Consider the following 25102-nt stretch of genomic DNA (forward strand, 5'->3'; position numbering starts at 1 on the left):
AATGCTGACTTTCAGCTTCAGATGTTGGAAAGTGAAGAATAAAAACTGTTGGATGTGAACATCGTCCAACACCTTTGCATTGAAATGCAATTTATAGTAACTCAAGAGTATGAATCTCCATAACCGACAAAGGGCAGTAAAAGATTAGATGAGTCCAAAATATAACTCAATACATTAATGAATTATACTATAAAAAAAAAATACAAGAAATAATATGTTTAGTTAGCCAAACGTGTATATTTTTTCAGTTATATTTTTGACACATGCCTCTTAATTCAATTAACTCCCAACTTAAAAAAACAACAAATAAAACATCATGGCCTGATCTTTTTTGATGAATAAACCTGCCTAACACTTAAAATGTCAAACTTGATATAGAAGAAAAAAAAAGTAGAAAAATATTATATTTCATTTTTAAATAAATAACGTAGACTTTATTTAGTTATTTATGTACTTCATTTAAAAAGGACCATGCACAGTGTAAAATATAAATGTCATCATTTGAAGCTACACATTGTATCTGTACTCTTTTACATCAAATCATGTTAAAATCTCCAAACTAAGAAAAACAATTTTTCAATCACTTTTACAACAGCCCAGTCAGTCTGAAACTCTTCATCAACACATCTTCTTTGTGATTAAATTATCATATTTCTGTTATTTAATTTGCATCCCGTTGACAGAAATCATGACAGCGGGACTCATCAGCTTGACAGATTTGTCAGCAACACTTGTTTCAAAAAGCACATAGCACTTCTGACTGCGTGTTAAACATTTCCATTCTGCTTTCCCCCCCTGCATTTTTTTGTCCACCCACCTGCTTTGGGAAGCCTGATTGTGTATTAGAGGAAGAAATGTTGACTTGCCTTGCAACTAAACCCTGTATTGGGCTGATGTGAAAATGAAATTGATGTAACCCTGTCAATACGTGTAATTTCAAACCTTTACAAACCTTTACCATGATGATTCTAGCAGCAGTGACAATGATCTCTGTCGCTGCTTTTAACTCTCAGAGATTTCCACTAAACCTTTAGTTAACGCTACTATTTACAGTTATTTACAAATAGGTGAGATAAAAGAACAAACTTCACTAACCAGTGTGTAAGGCTCTAAGTGCTCTAGAAAATGTTACGGATAATGCTGTTTTTTTTTAATAGAAAGTACGAGGAGGATCATTTTGAAGTGGCTCTAAAGAGTTTTGAGGTCATGACTGCAAGCCAGTAAGGAAGAGAAAACAGGGCCAGGCAGAGAGATGAGGAGGCTTGAATAGGGAGACACGATGTGATGGTAGAAGACAGACAGCAGACAACAGATTGGTGTGTGTGTGTGTGTGTGTGTGTGTGTGTGTGTGTGTGTGTGTGTGTGTGTGTGTGTGTGTGTGTGTGTCTAAACCACAGCTTGCTGTTGCAACCTCCTTCTGGCAATATTGTACAACAGTCTGAAGTGAAAATATGTGTACTGTAGCTACACAGGAGCTACACATACATAGAGGAGATACACTCCTTTAACATACTGATTTCTCCTAGGCTGGTTGTTTTTCTCTAAATGTATATTGTGTGTAGTTATTTCTAAACTTGACTTACAACAAACTGTACAGCGATGTGAATTTTACTCAAACTAGGGGTTAGGGTGGTGCGTGCGGTGATTCTCTAGTTCACTCCTCTCCTTTCCGCCCCCCTGTTTGTGTGTGTAGGTGTGTGTAGGTGTGTGCGAAGCGCAATCCTTCGTGAAACAGAGCAGAGTGAATGTGAATGCGCAAAGCTATAAATAAATAAATGAAATGCGCCGTTAAAATAGAAGTACCGGTCCGGGTCCGTATAGATTGGCGTCTGGGTCCGGACTCGGACCGCGGTCCACCTGTTAGTGACCCCTGGCCCGGATGCTGTGGTACCGTCTGCCAGGTGGCAGCAGACAAAACAGTTTGTTGCTGGGATAATGAGGGTCTTTAATAATCCTGTGTGCCTTCTTCCTACACCGCTGGGTATAGAGGTCCTCCATGGATGTCAGCTCCGTCCTGGTGATGTGCTGAGCATTTTCCACCACCCTCAGTAGAGTCTTACGGTTGAGGGCTGTGCAACTGCCACACCATGCTGTGATGCAGCCAGTCTGGATACTCTCGATTGTGGACTTGAATAAGTTGAAGAGTATCCTGGAGTCCATGTTGAACCTCCTCCGCCTACAGAGGAAGAAAAGCTGTTGTTGAGGTGTCTTAGTAATGACGAGTCAATGTCAGGTCATTTTACTGAAGTGAACCCAGTGGAACCTGAAGCTGCTGACTCTCACTCTCACTGTAGTCCCGTTGATGGTGAGGGGGCGTTTCACCCTCTCTGTTGCTTCCTGTAATCCACAATCAGCTCCTTTGTTTTGCCAATGTTGAGATGGAGGTTGTGGTCCTGCCACCAAGATGTCAGGGCTCTGAGCTCCTCTCTGTAAGCCATCTCGTCGGCGTCAGTGATCAGGCCGATGATGGTTGTGTCTTCTGCAAACTAAATGTTGGCATTGGAGGGAGAGGGCAGTATGGAGGGTGAGGCATAGTCTGTGGACCCGATTGCTCTGTAAACTGTGCACGATAGCCCGTGCTTTAAATTTAACACGGACCCCGCCGTTTATCCAGGGCTTATGATTTGGAAAGACCGTACAGTAATCAGAGGCACGACGTCGATGATGCATTTGCTGATGTAGCAAACAACCACGTCGTCAAACACACACTACCAATCAGTCATTGTGATTCTTTGTTTGTGGTCTAATATAGCCTTCCCTATCCTCAGCCTCACCCGCCGCCTATGGTAACCAGGCTAGTTTTCTCACACTGGGTTGCACCGCCTTTAGTTTTGAGTACAGCACGCATTCGCCATGGCATCGTTTCGATAAGCTTCTGCAATGTCACAACTTTTATTTCCGTCCAGAGTTGCATTAATCTTCCACCAAGATCTTGTATTGATGATGGGAGTAGGAGTAGGGAGTAGCACTAGGCATGATGATTTTTAAGTGTACATTCATTTCCACATCTGTGTAGTAATCCTGATCACCTGAACTGACACCACACAAACTAAAGTGGGAACTATTAAGGAAGAAGGTTAATTTATCCGCCTGCCTTGTAAATGTATACATAAAAAATACATAAAAGTTGTGGCTCTTTGTACTGAAGCTGCTGACTGACATATGTCACAATGTTCAATCTTATCAGTCTTCATCAGTCTTAAAATATTTCCAAAGTATTCATTTTCACAGAAATATATTGTTCATGGTGCAAAAGTGTCTAAAGCAGCATTTGCAATAAGTATAGTATGGCAGGCTATAGGTAACGTCTTTATCACTGAGAAGGCTGTCAAACTGACGGTGATTCAGACCTCTGGCTCGGATTAAATTAACAGTTCGGACAACCACTGCCATGACGTGATCCATTTTTAACGACTTGCAACACAATGCTTCCTGGTGCAAAATACAGTGAAATGTCCAAAAACCATGTCCTCCATTTGCAGCCTGTACATTCTCTCTGAATTTTGTCACAACTCCTGCTTTTTCCCCGATCATTGATGGCGCCCCATCTATATTCTTTGAGCACTGAAACCTGCCGCGAACACACCGAGCACACAGCTTTCCCACTCACCTCTGTGAATAAATAAGAAACGGTCGATTTTTCTTGGAAAACTCTACACTCCGTGTCCACTTTGCTCCTTTTTTGACAAAGACATTTTGTGTAATGACGGTGCCACAGAGTGTAATGTTGACAGAACCCGCCAGTTCCAGAAGTTCTTTAACCGGCAGGTCCAGCATCAACAGTTTGCTTGCTTGACAGTGTTGTGTGCAACACATTTGAAATAACAGTTAATTTCATTGAAAAATTGCAGTTAATGTCTTCTCTGTAATCTTTACACTTTACACCGGAATGGACCCTCTGGCGGGCCGTATGTTTGACATCCCTGCTTTAGGGGAAGGAGCAAGGGCACGGGATGCAACTTTAAGCTACTTATATACTCAATTTGAACAGTAAACTGTAACACAATTAGCATTGTTCACATACTTTGTCAATACCTGAAAGATTAAAGAGTATATACACTAGTCATGTTTTCTGATACGACATGAAAAGCAACAAGCTTCAAATCATGCAAATCATCCAAACTCTTTTCTTGATTACTTACTCTTTTGATTAGAATGTTTTTGACAGCCAAGAAAATCAGGAATCAGAGAGACAGAGAGTATTATCAGGCAGGTGGCTGGCTAAAGCACAGAGAACCAAGGAATTGGACAGGAGCCACATTCAATTAAAAAGCAATCCCCTCGAAGCCTCAACCCAACTACAAAGCCTGCCAGAGACCACAATCGAACAGCTGAGCCCCGTATCTCTTTGCTCTTTAAGATATGTGTGTTTGTGAGAGACAGAGAGCTACTGGATATTATGTGTTGGTTCCCAGAGGATAATCTGTGGCCTAGCACAGATGTGCCCTGGTTTCTGTGCTGGGGGAATTCATTCAGCTCATTCTTCAGACTACAATGAGATGGACATTTTCGATAATTAAAGTTGCACACTGGAATATATCACAGCGCTTCAAATCGTTAAATCATTTGCAGAGCGATTTGATGAAGGATAGAAACACTGACTGCCAATCAAAATTCATTGTTTTTCTTAATGTAATTTTTAATGTTATATGTACATGTAAAGCGTCTTTGAGTACCTTTTAAAAGCGCTCTATAAATAAAATGTATTATTATTATTATGATCTATATCTCGCTCTTCTCACCTCCAAGGATTGTGGTGCACAGAGGTGGCTACTTTTCAACTGTCTTCTTAACCTTATTATTAATATTCTTATTAAGATAAGTAAAAGCCAAATCTAGTGCTTTATAAATGCTGTATCTGCTGTTTCTGACTACGTCTTTTATGTGAGCTCAATGATAGAATTTAGGAAACACTTTTTATAATCACTCAGCACAAACAACTTATTATACGCTGATATGACGTAATATTAAACATACAAATTACATATTTTACAAAAACGTAATTTTACCTGAGACATACTGTCAAAAGGTCTTTTAGGGCTCCGACACAGTTGGATTGAGCATCACAAAATGTTATCGTTCATCAGTGTGGATGCTCACATACAGTAATCCTCTTTGATAAGGAATTCCACATCCCCTCTACTTTAATCTAGAAAGAAGCCAGCAATCTGGAAGTGTTTGCTGGTGCGAGAAGAGCTCTGAGATAATTTTTATTGTTTAAACTTTGAACAGCAGCTACAGTAAATGAACCGTCTGTGTGTGTCTGTTAGCATGTTAGCATGTTAGCAGAGCAGCAGAGCAGCCGTAGCTGCAAGAGCTCTGTGCATTTGCTTCTGGTACTGCAGCATTTACAAGCACACAACTTCTGCATGTCACCGTATCAATATTAAGGGCAACCCTAAAGACTGTGGATTGGTTCTGTTATGCAGGTTTTTTAAAACTGTATAATTGTTTCCACCCAGTTTTAGCAACAAAACCAACGAGATAGTCGTCGGTCTCTAGTTGAGCTTGGCATTTAGAGATACTACTACTACTTTCCCCCCAGTTGTATCATGAGTTATTAGCTCTTTTGACCTCGAGTTCGCAGCCGTCTCAGCTGCCAATCATAAAGGCATCAACATTTACTTGTGTAGCATGTATCCCCTAAACACAGAGTCTATGATATCTTATGCTCTTTCATGAATACAAAGCACACACGCAAACACAGCCCTGTAGCTCTATTTGAAATAGCAAAACTGGGGACTAGCCATTACACATTACACGAACAATCATGAGGATACAAACTCCGAACAGCAAGAATCTTGCAAGCACATTAGCTTCAAATAGGTGAAATGATTTTAAGTGCAGCACACTAGCCTCAAATAAGCCAAACCAATGTAAGTGCAACATACAGAATTGTATTATTATTTTTGATTTATTGGCCTGTTTGTCGAAACAGGTGGGTTTGCAGTCTGCAACGGAAGGTGTGAAGACTTTCTGCTGACCTGGTATCAATGGGGAGCTCGTTCCACCATTAGTAGTCAAGGCAGGAAATGACAAGAGCCTGCACCAGAACCTGTGTCACCTTCTGGGTCAGTAGAGAACGTATCCTCCTGATATTGTAAAGAGTGTAAAGAGCCAGCAGCCTTAGGGTAGCCAGTGGACATCCTACATATCAGGCTGCAATATCAATGCATTCATTAAACATTTATGGATGTTTTGTTGCACTCTTTTGTGCTTACAGCAATTTTAGGTGTGAAGCTAGCCTATCACACATCATTGTCATCTTTGTTGAGAATAAAAGTCTGTAACTGTCTCTTTTTTTTTTCTCCGAGCTGTCTCCATCTCTTTCTATCTCTGTTTCACTTGCATATCGTGCTCACGTTTGCTCAGAAAATAATATCTGCCACTGTCTTTTTTACCCCTCTCCATAACCCTGCTGTCTGCCATCTATCTTTCTCTCACTAAAGACTAAGGAGGAAAAATGCCTCCCGCTGAGTTGCGCATGTCAATGAAACAGTTGGACTAGTCACCATCATCTCTGCTTACACACTTTGAATAAACACATGTAGAGTGAGAGATGAAGCACTGAGATGTAATGAACAGATCGGGGAAGATGTGAAAAATCAGAAGTTCTTGTATTATCAGTAGAGAGGTGTATCATGGAATACAGCAGACAGGCCCTGATTTGAATTTGATCCATTAGTCTGCATTCACTATAGCCAGTGGTGCTGTTGTTGCCATGCCAATGTCTAGTAGTCTTAGTCCACTTACTAGCTACCTTCCAGATATGCTCGCCAAGCAAGAAGGGCAACACAGCGACTGTTCCAATGGTAGCCAGATTGGGACAATTAAGCATGTACCATCCGGCAGGAGCTATGCAAACACAAACAGCGGAGGAGTGGCCAAAGTCCTGAGAGGAAGGATGCTGCCATTAGTATTGTCATGGCCACAGTTACCTACCTGTGCTCATGAGGGCAAACACACATGAGAAAGAGAAAAAGAGAAAGAAACAAGGACTAGAAGACAAAAAAGATCTGTGTTGTCCCTGCATGCTAGAGAGTTTTCCCGCGTACTACAGGCAGCACAAACGGCAAAGAAAGATAATTATAATAATACAAGGAAGAACATAAGAAATGAGGGTTAAGAAAATATGAGTGTTACATCAGCTTTGTGAGTCCAATTAGTTAGGCACAGAGGTGTAAAAGGGGAAAAAAGTGAAGGAAGAAGACATTATCAGAGAGGGAATGGGGGGGGGGGGTGATAATGAGTAGGAAGGGCTACTGGAGGCAGACACGGAGAGAGGCAGGAAGCAGGACAGAGACAGATCGACAGAAAAAGACGCACAGCAGAGAGAAGTGAGGCTGAGGCGGAGGCAGAGCAGCAGCGTCAGAATGCTTTCTTACAGTTACATGTTCATCCTTAAGGGACTAACCAACAAGCATCTTTGAATGATGGACTACTATACAAAACCTCAGCCACTCAGGGTTATCACCTGTGGGATCTACGCAACCTTTGGGGATTGAGGTTACAAAGCTTACAGGGAAGGAAAGCAGTCCGACGGACCCAAGGATCACTCTTTGTCGAGAGGTAAACTAACACACGGCACTAACACTTTCGTTATCGATGTTCTGATTGCAAGGCAATGTAAATGTGTTGCACGAAGGCACTGTAAAAATCAACACACACAGCCTGCTGACATGTTGTTGAGCCTGTGAGTCACGATTTTCAAACAGTGACTATTTTGACTGGAGAATAATTAGACAAAATTAGTGACAGCAAGGAATACAGGGGTTCACAAGCTAAACTGAGTTCACTGCCTCCCAGAGAGACCAGATCTCCTTTTGTAGAAAAGCTCATGCAACAAAAAAAGAATTTGTCCTTAGAGTGAGGCCACCCACAGGATACATATCTCATGTTATTTAAAATACAGCTAAAAGAAAAGATGAGGCAAAGCAATGTTGCATGTTGTGTGCAATTAAAAAAAGATTATGAGGACTATAAACTGCAACAGAGCTAAAGATAATGAACACCGTATCAGAACAAGAACCAGAACAAGAACCGGTCGAGAAGAATACAAGACATTGAAAGCTGAGAGCAAATGTAGGGCTGCACTTAACAATTACTTTTATTGTTATGTATTATTTTTCAGTTTATATCATAAACTGTTTAGTCTACAAAATGTCAGAAAATATTGAAAAAACCCCATCACGTTTCCAGAGTTCACGGTGACATTTTTAAAGTGCAACAATCCAAAACCCACAGATATTTAATTTAAAGTGATGTAAAACAAATCCTCAAATTTGTGAGATTTAATCAATTATTGCATATCTTGTTTGCTTAATAAATGACAAATGATTAACCGATTACTTATATTGTTGAGGATTAATTTTTGTTAACTGACTAATGAATTAATCAATGTATTCTATCCCTTGCTGTTCTGACACCTTGCTCAGATCTGTGCAGATGTACTTTATGTAAATGCAGCCTGAGGTGGCTCTGGAACCTGGGCGTTTCACCAGAATTTGTGCGCATGTTAAAAGCAGTAGGTGATTGACTGGTTGGGTTTAAGGTACAAGTTTTGCGTGGTTGAGGTTAGGGTGAGCCCACATCTTTCAACATGTCCTACAGTTTCAGCTGCAGGTGTTTCATTTCCGTTTGTGATGCCAGTTGTTTATTTTAATCAACCGCCGGAAAACGTGTAAAATGTGTCACCTGTTCTGAATAACAAAGCATATAAAGAGCGTCTAAAACCATTGTAAAAGTGGTATGGATAAAGTAACAATATACAGACTAATTCACAAATGTATTTATATGTTGTATTATCATGTGTTATGAGGGATATACCATTTTAATGGTATGACAAAAACAATTAAACATTCATTCATGTCTTGGACAGCACACCTACGACTGAAATCGTTAATATTTTGGTACGTTTCATGTTCAGTATATATATTTTAACTACAGCTAGCTTTCCAAGTTAGATTAAAAAAAATTGTATATGGCTAAAATAAAAAGGCAAGGAAAGATGTGAGGAAATAATCTACTGCAAGAACAAGAAATGCAGATATAATAATCTTCGAATAAATGTTACTAAAATAAAAGCAGGAGAAGCTGTAGCCTAAAATAGATGAAGAGTTGGCTATGTTAGAGTTGCGAATTCAATACTTTCACTGGCCATTTTACAATTGGTGACACAATTACTCAGAATACAGAAAATACACCTCCTTAATTGAGCTAGTGGCTTGTCGTAGTGTTTAATTCAAATAGCAGACATCGGCACAAGGACACTTACAGTACACATGTGTATGGAATTATAATTCATTCCTAGAATAAAAACATTTCTTCATTTGGGTACCAGTGCCAAAGAAATATTTTTGATACATTATTTTGAAATTCTCTGCAAAACCGTTTTTTTTTTTATTTAGGTCTCAAATGTCAGCATATAATTGTATATACTAAGACAGTCTGCAAAGAACCAGTTCATAGTTATCAGTGCTCATTTACTGAACGACACATGACGAGAACCATCAAAGATAAAAGGCAAGGCATCAAAAACTGATTAAACACACATTTGGCAAACACAAAGACAGGCGTCCAATTAGCACCTAAATAGCAAGCTATCTGTCAGGGGATTATAAATTAGTCGAAATAAGGTGGGAGATGTGATGCAACATGCAGACCTGGGGGGGGGGGGGGGGGAATCTGATTCTGATGCGAAAAATTATTTCATACTATTCTACTGAAATCGTCCATGCTTTTCCTTTGCAGATTAGAGATGAAATGTGACTGAGAAGGAACTCAAGGGAAGGTGATGACGATAAAGGGACAATTCCTCTCCTGCAGTCTATGAAGTATAAAGGGGGAGTATGAACGCTGTGAAAGTTCAAGAATCAAGGGATCAGTCTTTTTGAGTGTTCTCCAAGGACTCTATATGACCTACATCCCACTCTCTGAACTTCATTACAACTCTGCCTCTCCTTGGATCACAAGGATGTGAAGGGTTTAACTGGGTCAAGTCCAGAAGAACAACCACACAAACTGCCCTCCATTCTGTCATCTCTACTATCTACCTTCCCCGTTCTCTGGAATATGAAATTACAAATCTGATGGCATAAAGTGCTGTGGACCATATTGGAACGAGTGTTAAAGACGAACAATACCTGAAGTGCAGAGAAGTGGAGACAAAAGGATTGTTCTGGCACTGACATTATTTTCATGCGGGAATGAGACTGGAGGCAACAGTCCAAGCACAACGGACAATGATGAGACAGAGCAATGCATGAAAGGAAGCATTGATCTTAGTGCACCGCACTAATGTTACCAACCACATGCCCCCCAATGAGGGGCGGGTGAATATTGCTTTCTGTGTTTCAGAAACAAACTGTTCCTTTTGCCTGAGTGGAGCCTGTATCCCCAAAGCTAAAGCACATGGAAGACCTTTCATTGTCCATCAAATTTAAATATGTTAATAGACAGAATTATGTAAATCAAGTGGATGAAGTGAAGAGTAATCTCGTCAAGTCAGAATATGGTGGGATGGTTTGACATCCACCAAGTTCCTTGTGGCTACTTCGATTGCCGCTGAGCTGGATAGGACACTGTTGGGAGGGAGTGGTGAGTTTAAACCTAATATCACACCTGCACTATTTGGTCAACCAAGGGGGAACCAAAGTCCATAGAATGCATCTAATATTCTTGCATTTGATTAAAACCAATATGCTCTAGCACTAACTGCAAATTAGTATGGCAATGACTGCCCAACATTGACAATATAGCACTTGCATTTGACAGCTAATACATGTTACCAGACTTCTGATTCTCTAGTGAAGAAAGTAGTGTTTGGTGTGTGTGTGTATGCATGTGAAAAATATTAGGGTGCAATATTGTTGTTTTACCACCTGTGCAGTTTCAACATGAGTTAAAATGAGTAAGTATCGAGAAAAATCACCTTTAAAAAAGGTTCAATGTGTAATTCCGAGCCACCTGCCCCAAATAAATAGGGGGCAGTATTTCACCTCTAATCTGGGTTCATACAATCTCTAATGTTCATATTTTAGTTTTAGTAGTTGGCAAATTAATTTAATTTAAATGTATTCTTTATATTGTGTATTGCATTTACTCCTAATGCCTGTCAGTCAGTGGGCAAGAATATCAAAATTCGACCAAACTGCTGAAACTCTGAGAGAAAACACTTATAATCTACACATGGGGCTGATCCATCTGTGTTTACTGGAGCACTAATGTTAACCGGGGCTGTAGTCCATGTAACATTACATTAGTTTGTTTATTGGACTAAATGATAAGTGGCAGAAACTAGAAAACGACCCGCATATTCGTCTCGTCTTCCTGGTAGCGGGGCAACCCGCCAGGGGAGGCGAGAAGTCGGCAGAGCCAGCACTCAGCTGCAGCCTCCGTCAGACTCAGCCCCAGTCAGCAGCCGAAGAGACTTGAGCTCAGCCAAAACAATCCCCAGTGCCTGCAGCAACAGCAGCAACAAGGAGTTTGCATTTCCTTAGTGCTGTGGTTGAACTTGAGCTAACTACTAACTTAATGCTATGCCGTTTCCCGGGGCTGCTAACAGATATGCACTTGGCGAAACAGCCTCCTGGCAGCCATCTCTGGAATACAATACATAGACATCTTTGACATAACATCAACACTGTTACCTCTTCACATTCTGTTGATAATGTTAGTTAATTGTTTTAATGTTTTGAGTTTAAATTGTGGCATATCTTACACATTGAACCTTTAATGTCTGAAATGGTGATGTTATCACAGAAAACGTTTCCCTTTATAACCTCATTAGTGATTCAAACTTTATCTACAAACACAGTGTTTACAAAATTGTATTTCAGAATTCTGAAGAAGTCACCAATAACACCTGAAATCTCATTGATATGATGATCAGCTAGATGCTGAGCACTTCTTTGCAAGAGGATGTGTACATGTGTGGTGACTTGATGAAATGAAGCTCAACAAGTATAGTACTTTAAGTAGATTTTAGTCAAAGTACAACAAAAAAAACAACATATTAAATTATTCTGAAGCAGCAGTGTCAAGAGGTGAATGACATAATATCAGAAGCACCAGCTGCAAGTTCACTGGTCTGATGACAGTTTAACAAATCTATCTTTTTTTGAATTTGATATCCTTTGAATATTTATTTATTTTGTGCAAACTGCTTTCCAGGCCTCTTCCTCCCATCAGGATAATGCACACATCCCCAGAGCGGATTTCTGCAGACACCATGAGCAACATGACGGTGCTCGACACTGCTGACCCCTATGACCTTGACATGACCTCAGGCGAGGCCATATACCCCATCAGCTTCCAGGTAATGCTGCAGCCTCAGAACGTTTTTACAATCAAATCAATGTGAGATGACAGCATGACACAGAGATCTTCTTAGGTATATGATATCGTCAGAAAAGCTGGTAACTGTCCATCTCATTAATGGTTTGGGAATTTGGATTTAGAATACTAAAAAACATTGCAAGTAAGAATATAAATTAAATCATCCACATGATTATGATCATGCATTATAATGACCAAAAAAATAATAATTTTATGTATTGCTATTATGTACTTTCTGTTGGTAGGTTTCTCTGACAGGCTTCCTGCTTTTGGAGATAGTTTTGGGCTTGAGCTCCAACCTCACTGTGCTCATCCTCTATTGTATGAAGCAGAACCTCATCAGCTCCGTCTCCAACATCATCACCATGAACCTGCATGTGGTGGACGTGTTGGTGAGTCCTGACCTCTATTAGCAATCAGTTTTTGCCAAGAGGATATTAAGACTTTTGGTAATACAAAAAATTACCTCTCAACACTGCTACCATTTCAGAAAATAAACCATTATGACTGTAGAAACTGGGGCTGGAAGATCCATTCAGTTCATATGGAACAATAAGCTTACGGTTTTAAAAAGGCAGCGCTTCCCACACATACTTTCCTTGTGCGGGTATTTTTGGCAACCCATTTTAGAATATTTAGAATATTTGAATTTGGTCCGAGAGAATGCCACCATCCACGATCGATTAACTAGTGAACTAATGGCAGCAGAATGCTCTGCTGAGGCTGCCTTGGGCCTCAGTGCCAGCTGTCTGGGCAGGACCCAGGGCAGGCCTGGCATGCGACGGCACAGCGGCTGCAGTCCGCTCACCCCTCTTTGAACTGACAAGCTTCTGGTGACACATTAGGCACACATGAAGTTCATTTTCATCCAGAGCCTGCAGAGATTGTATCTTGTAAGCCATGGTTTCACTGCTTAATGTTTTTGGAAAGTAGAGATAAATTAACTAAAAAGTGTAAAATAACATGGCGCGGTTGATTTTACTCCCACCACTGTAGAGCTTGGCGCAGAGCTTTACGTCACTTTAATTCATTTCAAATAGCTTTAGTCCATTAACAAAGAAATTGTTGCCATTTAGAAATTTAGCTGTGAATGACTGTAATGGTTACAGTATGTACTATGGATTGATACAAACATATTATACCCTTTAGAATCGCATTGCAATCATTACAAAGAGAATGCAACGTCTCAAAATTATATTTAAAAAAAACTAACTTAATATGTTTGGTATGTGACCTGAATTCCTGTCTTTTTTTCCCAGGTGTGTGTATGCTGCATCCCGCTGACAGCAGTGGTGGTGTTACTTCCTTTGGAGGCGGACACAGCCATGGTCTGCTGTTTCCATGAGGCCTGCGTCTCCTTTGCAAGCGTAGCTACTGCTTCGAACGTCCTGGCTATAACTGTAGACCGCTATGACATCTCAGTGAGGCCGGCAAACCGTGTGCTTACAATGGGCCGAGCTATAGCTCTACTGGGATCTATCTGGGCTCTTTCCTTTTGCAGTTTCCTGGTTCCCTTTATGGAAGTAGGCTTCTTCATCAACTCTGGTTCAGACCATGTGAACCAGACTGCAGTGGTTACAGTGGCTCATACAAATGAGTATTATACAGAGCTCGGGTTGTACTATCACCTGCTCGCACAGATCCCTATATTCTTTTTTACAGCTGTGGTAATGCTAGTGACTTACTACAAGATCCTTCAAGCACTTAATATTCGCATTGGAACGCGATTTCAGCACAACCTACCGAAAAAGAAGCAAAAGAGCAAAAACACCATCTCTTTGAGCACTGCGACACAAGCAGAGTCGACTGACGCTTCACAGAGCAGCACAGGAGTCAAGGCAGGTGGCAATGCACCTTTGGGCATGCGGGCATCAGTGTCAGTCATTATTGCGCTAAGACGAGCAGTAAAGCGTCATCGTGAGAGACGGGAGAGGCAGAAACGAGTCTTCAGGATGTCTCTTCTCATCATCTCCACATTCTTACTGTGCTGGACTCCAATAACTGTGCTCAACACCATCATCCTCAGCACTGGGCCCAGTGATTTAACTGTCCGCCTCCGCTTGGGCTTCCTGGTGATGGCCTATGGAACCACTATCTTTCATCCACTCCTCTATGCCTTCACTCGGCAGAAGTTCCAAAAGGTTTTGAAAAGCAAGATGAAGAAGAGGGTGGTGTCTGTAGTAGAAGCTGACCCTACACCAAACAATGTAGTCATCCATAACTCATGGATTGACCCCAGGAGAAACAAGAAGGTCACATTCGAGGACACAGAAGCCGGAGAAAAGTGTCTATGCTCGCAGGACGCGGAGTAATTGGATTAACTCAAATGTAAATATGTCAAATATGTAGAGTAAATGGTAATTGGTTACATTCATTAAAGTAAGTAACTATAGCGGAAACATTTTTAAAAACTAGTGTTTTAGAGGGAGATATGGAGTTTGTTTTATGCAAAGATTTTGGAAACTATAATGGGGAAATATTGTATCCTGCAAGTTTAAAAGCTTAAAACACATGTGCTCATTAACAATGGAGTCTGGGCAGCTAACTAAATTAATAATAAAGTTATGAAAAGATGTGTTCCTTGAGATTAGAGCATTATATAGATAATGATGAGGAGTTTCCTTAAAATAAAAACCACATGTAAAAAGTGAAACTACCAGCAGCTGAATGTGTATGAGCTCAAGGATTGCATTTACAGTTTTTCCTCAGTTCAAAAAAGGATTAGGGCAACGAAGACGGTAATCTATTGCTATTTATTGTGTAATGTCATGGAGTGCCATCAAGGAAAATTCAGTCATAACTTTGTATCAATGGAGCAGTGCGTGTGGTTCTCTGGTAAGCATAAGATGAGACAAATGCTAATGTGAAATACCTTGATATTGTTTGTCAGATTTGTAATAAACAACCAAAGGCACAATAATATAATATCCCTCTGCTCTCTTGCTTCGTTTCCGTGTAGAATTAATTAATTAATTAATTAATTAGCGATAGAACAGATCAGGCCAAGTGTTTCTTCTTCACTTTCCTCAGAGAGTCCAGCTCTGTCTGTTTTCTCATGTAGTGAGCCTGTATACACGTATACGGATATTAAAAAATATAATTTTGCAAAATATCCACCCTGAAACGCATATATGACTCAAACACTTGCCAGGCCACATGGTGGTGATACTTCATATACCAGAGAAGACGATTCAGAAATAACGTAGTGAACTCGTTTTCCTTTGGCAGTATTAGAAATCAAACAATAGTTGCTAATTATTTCTTAAATATATAGATATTTGATACCTATTTATTTATGTTTCTGTTCAAAGCCCAAGGTGCTTTGGCAAAACCAAAATGAGACTAATATTGTGTGGATAGACAACGAGGTTGAGTTGATGCATAGCATCACATTACAATATAAGGTGATGGTAAAATTGGGTGCAGCAGACAGCTTAGTTCGTCTGTTACGTGGTGCAGCAAAACTAATTTAAGATGTAAAGTAGTCATTAGGGCTAGCAGTGCTAACAAAATGTAAACAAACCAGCAGTCTGTTGATGTTATCGTTGTTTGTTTTTTTCTGGTTAGGTTACGAAACAAAGGTACCCATCTTAACCCAAACCACAATATTTTACAACCTAGCCAAGTACTTTTGTTACATAAACCTAACCAAGTCTTTATGTTTAAATTTAAAACGTTAACCATGCATCATCGTTTAACAAGTAGGGCTACCCAGAGAGTTCGAAATTGTGACGAGATGGAAATCAACAGTTGTTGAACACAGATACAATGTAACTACAGTTTTTTTTTAAATCTGCACCTTAGAAGGTGTTTTCACAAATCTCCATTTTAAGTGACCAAAAACTTAAAAAATATCTGTATACGTGTAGCCAGGGCCTAAGGTCACTGTGTTTAAAGAATCTGTTTGCATTTTTTTCGCAAGAAAATTCACCTACATTTATTATTAGTATAAATAACAGGAAGAAGTACAGATGAACATCCTGTTACTCCTACCAATACAATTTACTTGTTTGAAACACAAAATGCAAATTCACAAGACCTTGAACAAATACAATGTGTAGAAGCATTTTGGAAACAACGCAATTGATGACAAAATTGTAGACAATGGTAAGGGGGTATGTTCACTTTGTAAAATGCAACTGCCTTACAGTACCATTACCATAACAACAAATGTGAAGTCATCCGTCACTCGAGTGAGGCAGCAGTTGTTTTAGGAACATGCTACGGGGGTTGCATTCCAATGAAGTCTAATGATTTAAGACCAAACTTTGAATAAGTGACAGCCCTATTGCAGTCTGAACCAGAAAAAGGTCACAGACAACATTTATAGGATACTAAATTAGAACTTGCTTGCTCCATGTAGGGAAACCAAGTATCAACATCAGTTAAGCCTAAAATGTAAACACAAATTATCTTGTCCTCAGTGTGGTCAACTGTGAAATCTTCAACATAAATGGATCTCCCTGTTGTAAGACACATACAATTATGTACCATGTATATTTTGAAAGAGGTATTTTACAAATTGTGGTAGGTTAAACAAATACAGAAACATGCAAATAATTTATTTTACATTTATGTACAGGTTCTCCAGGACTAGAATATATTTTCATAGACTCAATTAGAGGAAATGCAATGCTCTTTCCTATTGCGGCTGATACATGGGTTTTACATGATCATTTGCATATCGGCTTTATTAAGTATACAGTATATTATTAGTCTCTTAAAGTGTATTGAGTTTCTTACAACAGCTGGTATTTGCATGTGGTGCAAATATGGTTCAACTAAGATCAAGATGTCCTTAGATTTGCAAGTATTTGGTCATAAACCAAAGTATTAGACTAATTGAAATGTGAACCGGATGATGGTGCTAGATGAAAAGTGAAGTGATCACCAAAGTGATTACAGTGTATCCCTAAGAGGAACATGAATGTGTTTACCAAACTTCAATGCAAATGTATCCAATAGCGGTTGAGACATTTCACTTAAAACCGCAAGTCAACCTTTAAATCAGGGGATTAGGATTCATCCTCTGGAGACAATAAATGGACCATTGTGGTCTATTAATCAGCATTGCATCCCCCAGACCAAAAGTATGTTGGCATAATTTGTGCATATTATGTATTTTTAATTGTGGTAAGCTTTGGGGAAAGGAACTAGCACTGAAATTAAACTATTCTTCAGACGACCCTCTTCAAACTCCACTGAAGTGATTCCAGGGCACCACAGTGTGAACCATAACAAAACGCAAAGCAGCAAAGCCCACTTGAGAAATTGTTGGAATTGTTGAACAACAACCGACTGGCAGAACAGAGACCAGAAACAGACAATGTATCACCTTAAGAGTTTGTTGCTGTGCTGGAGAATACAGAGGACCATGACCCCATTTAAAAAGGTCTTTGCAGGCAATGGAATTTGAGTGAGCCTCTGTTTGTGCCTGTGTATGTGTGTGTGAGAAGTAGGTCACAGGCTAGCAGGCACAGGCTGCTGAAAACACTTGTCCTTCTGAACCCCTCATGTCACGCTCAATGCCTTGTGATAACTAAGGGCAGTGTATGGCAAACACATAACTGGTGGAGGTGACATTCAATGCATCAATATCACTTTTCGTCTACAGAGTCTACTGAATCTATCCAGTATTTGTTGGACACAACAATTCTGACCTGAGGTTGAAATAGGTATCACTATTGTGACCTCATGATACACCTCCTAAAAAGGACATGATTATAGCCTTAAAGTTACCATGAAATGGTAACCATGAATAACAGTATCAACAGGATTGCCAAAAATATTGTAATAAACTTATTTAGTACTTTTTACCCACTGGTCAAGGCTCAAGTGACTAAAGAAGTTGTAATGTTTTTTCAGGAATCAGCAAATTCAAGTGTTCATATCATGAAATATTTAACAGGCATGCACCAATCTCAATAAATAACTAGCAACTAGCCAATCTAGCTCATGAATTCTTGCAACTACACTTTGAGCACAACAGCACAAGGAGAAGTAGCAGCATTTGTCTGATTCCAGCACATTGCCTTGACCTGCAAGTCCACCTTATTGAGCCTTGAAAAACTGAGGGCAGCAACATCCAGCTCACAAGCTCACACAGGGTGTTTCATGCTGGGCTGGCTGCAACCGAAAAGAAGGAAATTCGTAGCCAGTGAAGAGAGTGGAATGCCAATGACACCTACTCTACAGTAGATTTGTTTTTCAGGAATTGAAGAAACTAACCAGAGCTAAAAACACAAGTGAAGACTTGACAGGTGGCCAGAAAGATGTTTCTGACAATATTGCACTATGACTGCAAGTCGTGAGGTGATGATGCCAGGCAACTGCAAAGTAAGTAATTTAGTTGATACAGTACATTAAGAATCGGTGCTACACCTCAAAAAGAATAATTTCTTTTGAAGCTACATCTTGTATGTAGTGAACAACCCTTTTAAATGGTTCCTGAAACTAACAGGCAAGAAAGACAATACGAAGAAGAGACAATTTGGCGTGAACATCCTGGTCTGGCTGCAGAGTGTTATATGCTTTCATGGTAAAACTCAGGCCAACTGTTAAACAGGTAAACAAACAAGGCATTAAATAATCGATATAAATGGATATAAAATCATGTAGTCTGAAAGAATTACTAAAACACAAACCTGAACTGCTTTTCAAAATATTCCTATATTGGTAAAAGTATGACTGTTCTGCTGATATTTTTTGAATGTTTAAGTTCTGGATAGTGTTTAATCTCGATCCATCCCAAAGCAGCATGGTGTGCTTTCGGCTGACACAGCAGGCCCCATGCTCTGATTTAAAAAGGTCAACAGCCCTGTCATCACTGAAGCTACTGTTTAATCTCCTCTTCCTGTGATGCTAGAGACCCCAACACATCCACACTACAGACTCTAGTGTAGCATGCTTTGGAAATACTGTATACTATGACAGTGTGTGCAAATTTAACCTTTCCTGTGCCCATAATTACTCAGTTTATTTAGGCTAGTAAAATATTGCTTGGTTTATGTGATATGTTTTTTACTTATTTTGTTAAATACGTCCATGCGTGAAATATAGATAATAGAGCATTTGGTCCAGTCAAGTCAAGTTTATTATAGCCTAGTATCAGTTTGACAAAATGAAGACTGGTGAAGGTGTTCTGTAATGATCTGCACTGGTGTGAAAACATACACCTACAAGTGTTGCTTACTGGGAGACTACATCAACAATTGTAGTTGTGTAGAAACAGATTTTAACTATGGATAATCGATGAACATACAAGCACTTACCTAGTTCATTGAGACTCTGTGCAGCCTTGGTGATCTCCCTGCTGCCCCCCTGCAGCTGACCCTGCAGCCTCTTGCTGAGGTACAAGATACGAATGATCCTCCGCAGCAGGTCACAGGCCACCTGGAGTAGGAACAGATGGAGGAAAGATGGAGAAATACATGAATCAAACCTCAACCCAATATCTAGGGATTAAGCAATTACTAAAGTAAGGGTGATGCACTGATCACTAGTGAAGCCCAGTGTGGCAGTGGGGTGTGGTTAGGGCGCCGGCTGCTGGGGGGAGACAGGAGTGTCCCAGCTGGAGGCCAGACAGCTGAACGGAATCAGGTAATCAGTCACATAATAAATGCATGGTGATGGCCAGGTTCTGTTCTCTTGCAGTAGGCTGGGTTCCAGAGGAGACGGAGACGCTTCTTCAGCCACGAAGCAGCGCAGTCTGGAGAGCAGTGGACAGGAGAGCGACGGACAGGAGAGCGACCTGTCAGCTGTGCCTGTAATATAAACTTACCTGTGTGCGAATAAAACTGTGTGTGTGACACTATACCATCTCTGTCATCCCTGTAACGGACTGTGGACAAGAGGCTCCACACCCAGTTTGACACTATTATTTTGTGGCAATTGCTGACTGGCCTCTGGAAGTGACAGGCATGTGGAAAAGGAAAATATCCCTCAGAAAAGTATGAATTACATTATCAAATAAACTTGAGGTTGATCTGAGAGTAGTATTTCAGTCACTTCGTTCATACCTGGCAGCTTATGTCTTCTCAAAAACATTTAGTAAATGTTTAGGACATACCTTCCACATAGCAATCTTGTAGGTAAGTAATGCTTGCTTACTAGCCAGGCAAAGCAAAAATATTACACTTTATGGTTGCTTTGCCAATACATAGCAATGGTAACCATGGAGCTATTCCTGCTCTTAACTACACTTTGTACAAGTATGTGTTGTAAGGAAACATTCACAGAAAAACTGAAAGCGAGACAAGTAAGGAAGTAGCTTGAACATGAAGTTGTTCAAGCTAAACCCAGTTCAACAAAGATGGAAGGCAACACAAGGTCTGCTGGGTAGTAACTGTATAAAACTCTGAAATAATGACTGCATAATGCATTTTTGGCTGATAGGAAGAAGGTCAGTGTAATGTTAGGAGCCTTAAGAAGGAGGAGGAGGAGGAGGAGGAGGAGGAACAGAGGTGTAGCTGGGAGGTGATGGTCTGTCATGCCTCTGTGATGCTGTCCATCTATCTGTGCAAGTATGAGTAAAATATAACAAGACTGAGGGGTGTTTTCACACCTAACCTGCTTGCTTCTGCAAACTCAGGTCCGTTTGCCAAGTTAGTAAGGTTCATATTAAAATTGATTTGTTTAAGGCCATATCATTTTCGTAACACGTAAGCAAATCAGTGCAGGTATTTTCCCTGATTAATAGGTCTAAAGCTGTTAAAAAATACCTTGCTTCTATCTGATTCTGTGTACTTTGTGAGGTCATTAAGTCATTAAGTTTTTAACAGCAATCCCACAATAATAAGCCCTAAATCATTACTGTACTAGAGGTCTCATGAATGTGTCTGTGCACTCCCCAAAGTTCGCACCAGTCACCTGGGAGCGCACAACAAGTCTCTGCGACACTTAAAAACATGATTTCCCCACGTGGGTACTGATGATGCATGATGACAATCTCCAAAACAGCTGTCCAATCAATGAGTTACCTGTCATTCTCTGTAACTTCATGACACCTCTTGGTTATAAAGGCCCTGTCACACATATCCGTATGACAGAAACTTATGCCGGCGCAAACGAAATATCGGCAATAGGTTGATATAAATTAAGGGTAAATTGTGATCGTTTGAAGGACGCAGACAACACGCCGAACATGCCAGATACACACAGTTCCGTATGGCAGAAACGTACGCCGGCGTATATGAAAATTAGTCCAAATACGTCCAACTTTTCCACAGCAGTGTTGTAGCTGACGTATACATAACAAATTATTATACGCATGTGAAACTTATTGATTGCGTATCACTTACTTATACAAACGTATCAGAGCGTCTGGCCAACGGAGCTGGAAAAGTGCCATTTGGTTCATATCATGCTGATGCTGGAGAACGGCTAGAATGCTGAACGCTAGCTGTACTGTAGAAACACGGTTACTACGACGTCAGGCATAATCTTAACATAGGGTAGGAATAGGTTATCCACTCGTTATCAATAAATTGGCTGTAGGATTCACCGTCATCCGACGTAGCCTATATCTAACGTACCTCTAACGTAGTCACGTAGGTATTTAAGTACTATATTTACGTAGGTAAGTATTCACGTACTGTATTTACGTAGGTATGTATTCCCGTACGCATTCTGTATTCACGTATGTCTAACGTAATGTCTGCATATCTTATGAAGCACACGTCGGGTACGTCCGGTAATTTTGAACATGCTCAAAACATCAGCTTTCAACAACGCACCCCAGCGTAACACAGTGAGCTCTTAACGAATACTACTTATACCAACATAAACCAGCGTATTGCCAATATTTTGTATAGGCCATATTTTTGTATAAGTTATGCATTTGTTGGGTATTCGTCTGATACATTTTGTATAAGTAAGTGATACTCTATCAATAGGTTAGACATGTGTATCTGTATGCGTTCACTTTTCCGATCCGATGAAAAGTTGGACACATTATCATATACGGCAGCATACGTTTCTGCCATACGGATATGTGTGATAGGGCCTTAACGCGGAATACACACCGGAGAGCGGCGAAGTGCAGCTCTCCACATTACCATCTTTATGTGGCCGTCCAAAAGGTTGAACCATTCCCAACTTTAAGTTTCACCGCAGAATCAAAACAGTTGCGGTCGGAGAGGCCGCCATTGGCAGCTTTCCATAGCCATTTGCATGGCAGCTCGTCGCAGGCCGCACTTCGACGCTCCGCAGTATGAATTCGACGTAAAAAGCCAGTGTGAACAGGAACCGAACCACAACTAAAATGCAAGTGTATATATTTTTTTTCTTGGTTTGGACCTAATTAACCGAACTACAGGTGTAAAAACAGTAGCAGCCATTCTAACAGCTGTATGAGGCTGTATTTACGCACAATGGTGCTTAGAGATAAATGCTAATGTGTGGAAACATTTAGAATTCAACACTGTAGCTGGAAAAGTCTGTTTGTGAAATGCCACCCCCTTACAATACAATTACCACAACAACAAATCTGAAGTTACCCGTTAGTAGCCTGATAATCAGATTGAACTGCCCCTTTGTTTCACTTCCAATTAAACAACTAATCAGAGATGGAGACGGTGATTCAGAGGTCTGAAACCAGGCTTACCTTATTAACTCAGTGATGCAGCTGATGCACAGAGATGGAACTGAACAATGTTATTTCTACAACATAGTTTGGATTATGCTGCTCGGGTTGCATCAATTTAACTCAAATATGTGTTAATTCTAAATGATTTGAACTGGATTATTTTCTTCTATGGTGCAGAAATCTCCAGTGTGTCCATGTTGAATATCTGAGGTTTTACGAGGGGAAAAACAGGCCTTGGATTCCCCGATGACTGATCACCTAACGCTTGAGTCACATCCAACTCATACTGAAGGCTTGAGCAAGAGACAAGACAGAGTGATATCCCACACATGCACGCAGAATCTGAGCAAAACAGAGCAAATAGCTCATGTGGTCACGTCATATCAAAAACTGACAAACGAGACGGTCATTGACATCAGCGAACGCAGCATGGCGAGTGTAACAAAGAGAAAGGTGGATGCGGGATGTTCCAGGAGAAATGGACGGACGATTATTTCCGGAAGTAAAAGGCCAGTGTGAATGCGCTTGTGGTCATGAAAAGGCTCTTGAGCTGCATTACAGCACGAAACCTGCCAAACTGCATGAGCTGAAAGGACGAGTTGAGTGCGTTTGAATAAAGTTAACATTGTGTGTTTTTAAATTTTTATTTTGCTGAGCGATAAAGTGCTGCTTGAAAAACAAAAACAAGCGCCGTCCCCCTCAGCCGCCACTGCTCGAAAGCATTAATGTTATTCCAAAAATACACCATGAATAAAACTAATCTGAATTAATGTTAAAACACTACCCCTCTGGTCGGGACATTGACCAGCAGCAGACGAGCTGCACTCTGGCTGCTCGTAGTAGCAGAGTTAACACCTGCAGAGCTAACATCAGTAGAGCTAACACCAGCAGAGCTAACACCAGCAGAGCTGACGTTATAGCAGAGCTAACATCAGTAGAGCTAACACCAGCAGAACTAACATCAGTAGAGCTAACACTAGCAGAGCTAACACCAGCATCACTGCTGCTGATTCAGGCTGTGTGTTTAAAAAACGCAGATTTTTTCGCCTGAGTTTCTGAACGTTGGGGTCGACGTCACTCCATTTATAATTAATGTGTTGGATTTTTGACTTTTTTGCACTTTGTAGTTCTCTCCTCCTTTCCTCTTGTTTGTTCGTGAAATGGAGAGAATGTGAATGCGCATAGCAACACAGTAAACGTGCACATAAATTAGATAAATAACATAAGCGTTTGGTTTATTTAATAAAAGAACACACTTGTTCCTTTGTGCTCGTTTATTGTTGGATCACTTAAGAGTGCAAATTGTTTCACATTTTTGAAGCTGCCGTGTTTAACACCGGTTACAGTTTGAATGTCTGACCCTGATTGGCTGCAGTCTATGGCACAGATTAAAGTTTGAGTCTTCTTACTGTTGCATTTGTTTAACACTCCTGAATAAAATGTCTTTGTTGGCTCACTGGGTACATGGTGTATCAGGGCAATTGAAGGTAAAATAACGTTATTTTGTAAAACTGCCACGCAGTTTATTCTGCCATCTCAAAAAAGAAACTGACTGATTCACACAGACCACAGTAAAGTAAATATATTATCATCATAATGAAGTGTGTGGTGGAGAGTTACCTGCAGTCTGGCGAGCTGTGTGATCCTGGCCACAATCTTGTTGTACGGGTCAACAATCTTCGTCCTTATCCTGAGGAGATGTGCATGCATTCATTAAGAACCAGAGAGGTGCGTATAAAAGCATCATATACACCTTTCACACTGCAGAAACTTATCAACCTGTCATCTGGGGCTTCTTATAACATGAACTTTTGAAAGTTTCCTACTCAGGATTTTGTAATGTCAAGAATTCCTAGAGAAATTATTGGTTAAAAACTGCTGAAAAAGTAACACAAATCTCCATCATAGGGTTTTCCTTAAAGTTTTGATGATGGTTGTACAAGGAAGGTGAGGCACCTTTGAGAGCTACATTATATTTGTTCTATTCAAGAAGGCCCTGAAAACCTATGTTCTCAATCAGCATCTAGTCAGGGCTAAGATGAAAAAAGGTCTTGTCATGCATGTCATGTTTTTGAGTGTTAAACTCTTAATATACAGTATAATAATTAAGAATGTTTGTCCAAACTTGAACTTTTATTGTCAATTATATAGTCCTAATGATTTGATGATATTGAAAAAAAA

The 25102-nt window shown here is 40.2% G+C and overlaps 2 protein-coding genes across 2 annotated transcripts in view; one reads left to right on the plus strand and one right to left on the minus strand.

Annotated features, from left to right (window-relative positions):
• Positions 1–25102, minus strand: part of cog5 (component of oligomeric golgi complex 5) — a 63026-nt gene that overhangs the window by 34333 nt on the left and 3591 nt on the right. The window contains exons 5-6 of the mRNA XM_029462305.1: positions 24542–24611; positions 19608–19728 (exon numbers count right to left, since the gene is read on the minus strand). Coding sequence (XP_029318165.1) covers positions 19608–19728; positions 24542–24611 — 191 coding nt within the window. The remainder of the gene's footprint in view (positions 1–19607; positions 19729–24541; positions 24612–25102) is intronic.
• Positions 10438–15339, plus strand: LOC115028496 (G-protein coupled receptor 22-like). Its single transcript, XM_029462308.1, has 4 exons — positions 10438–10596; positions 12172–12316; positions 12582–12728; positions 13596–15339. Exons 2-4 carry the CDS (start codon positions 12194–12196, stop codon positions 14646–14648), a joined length of 1323 nt encoding a protein of 440 aa, XP_029318168.1. The 5' UTR covers positions 10438–10596; positions 12172–12193; the 3' UTR covers positions 14649–15339.

Source organism: Cottoperca gobio, chromosome 23 (genome assembly GCF_900634415.1).
Source record: "Cottoperca gobio chromosome 23, fCotGob3.1, whole genome shotgun sequence".
NCBI classification, from domain to species: Eukaryota; Metazoa; Chordata; class Actinopteri; order Perciformes; family Bovichtidae; genus Cottoperca; species Cottoperca gobio.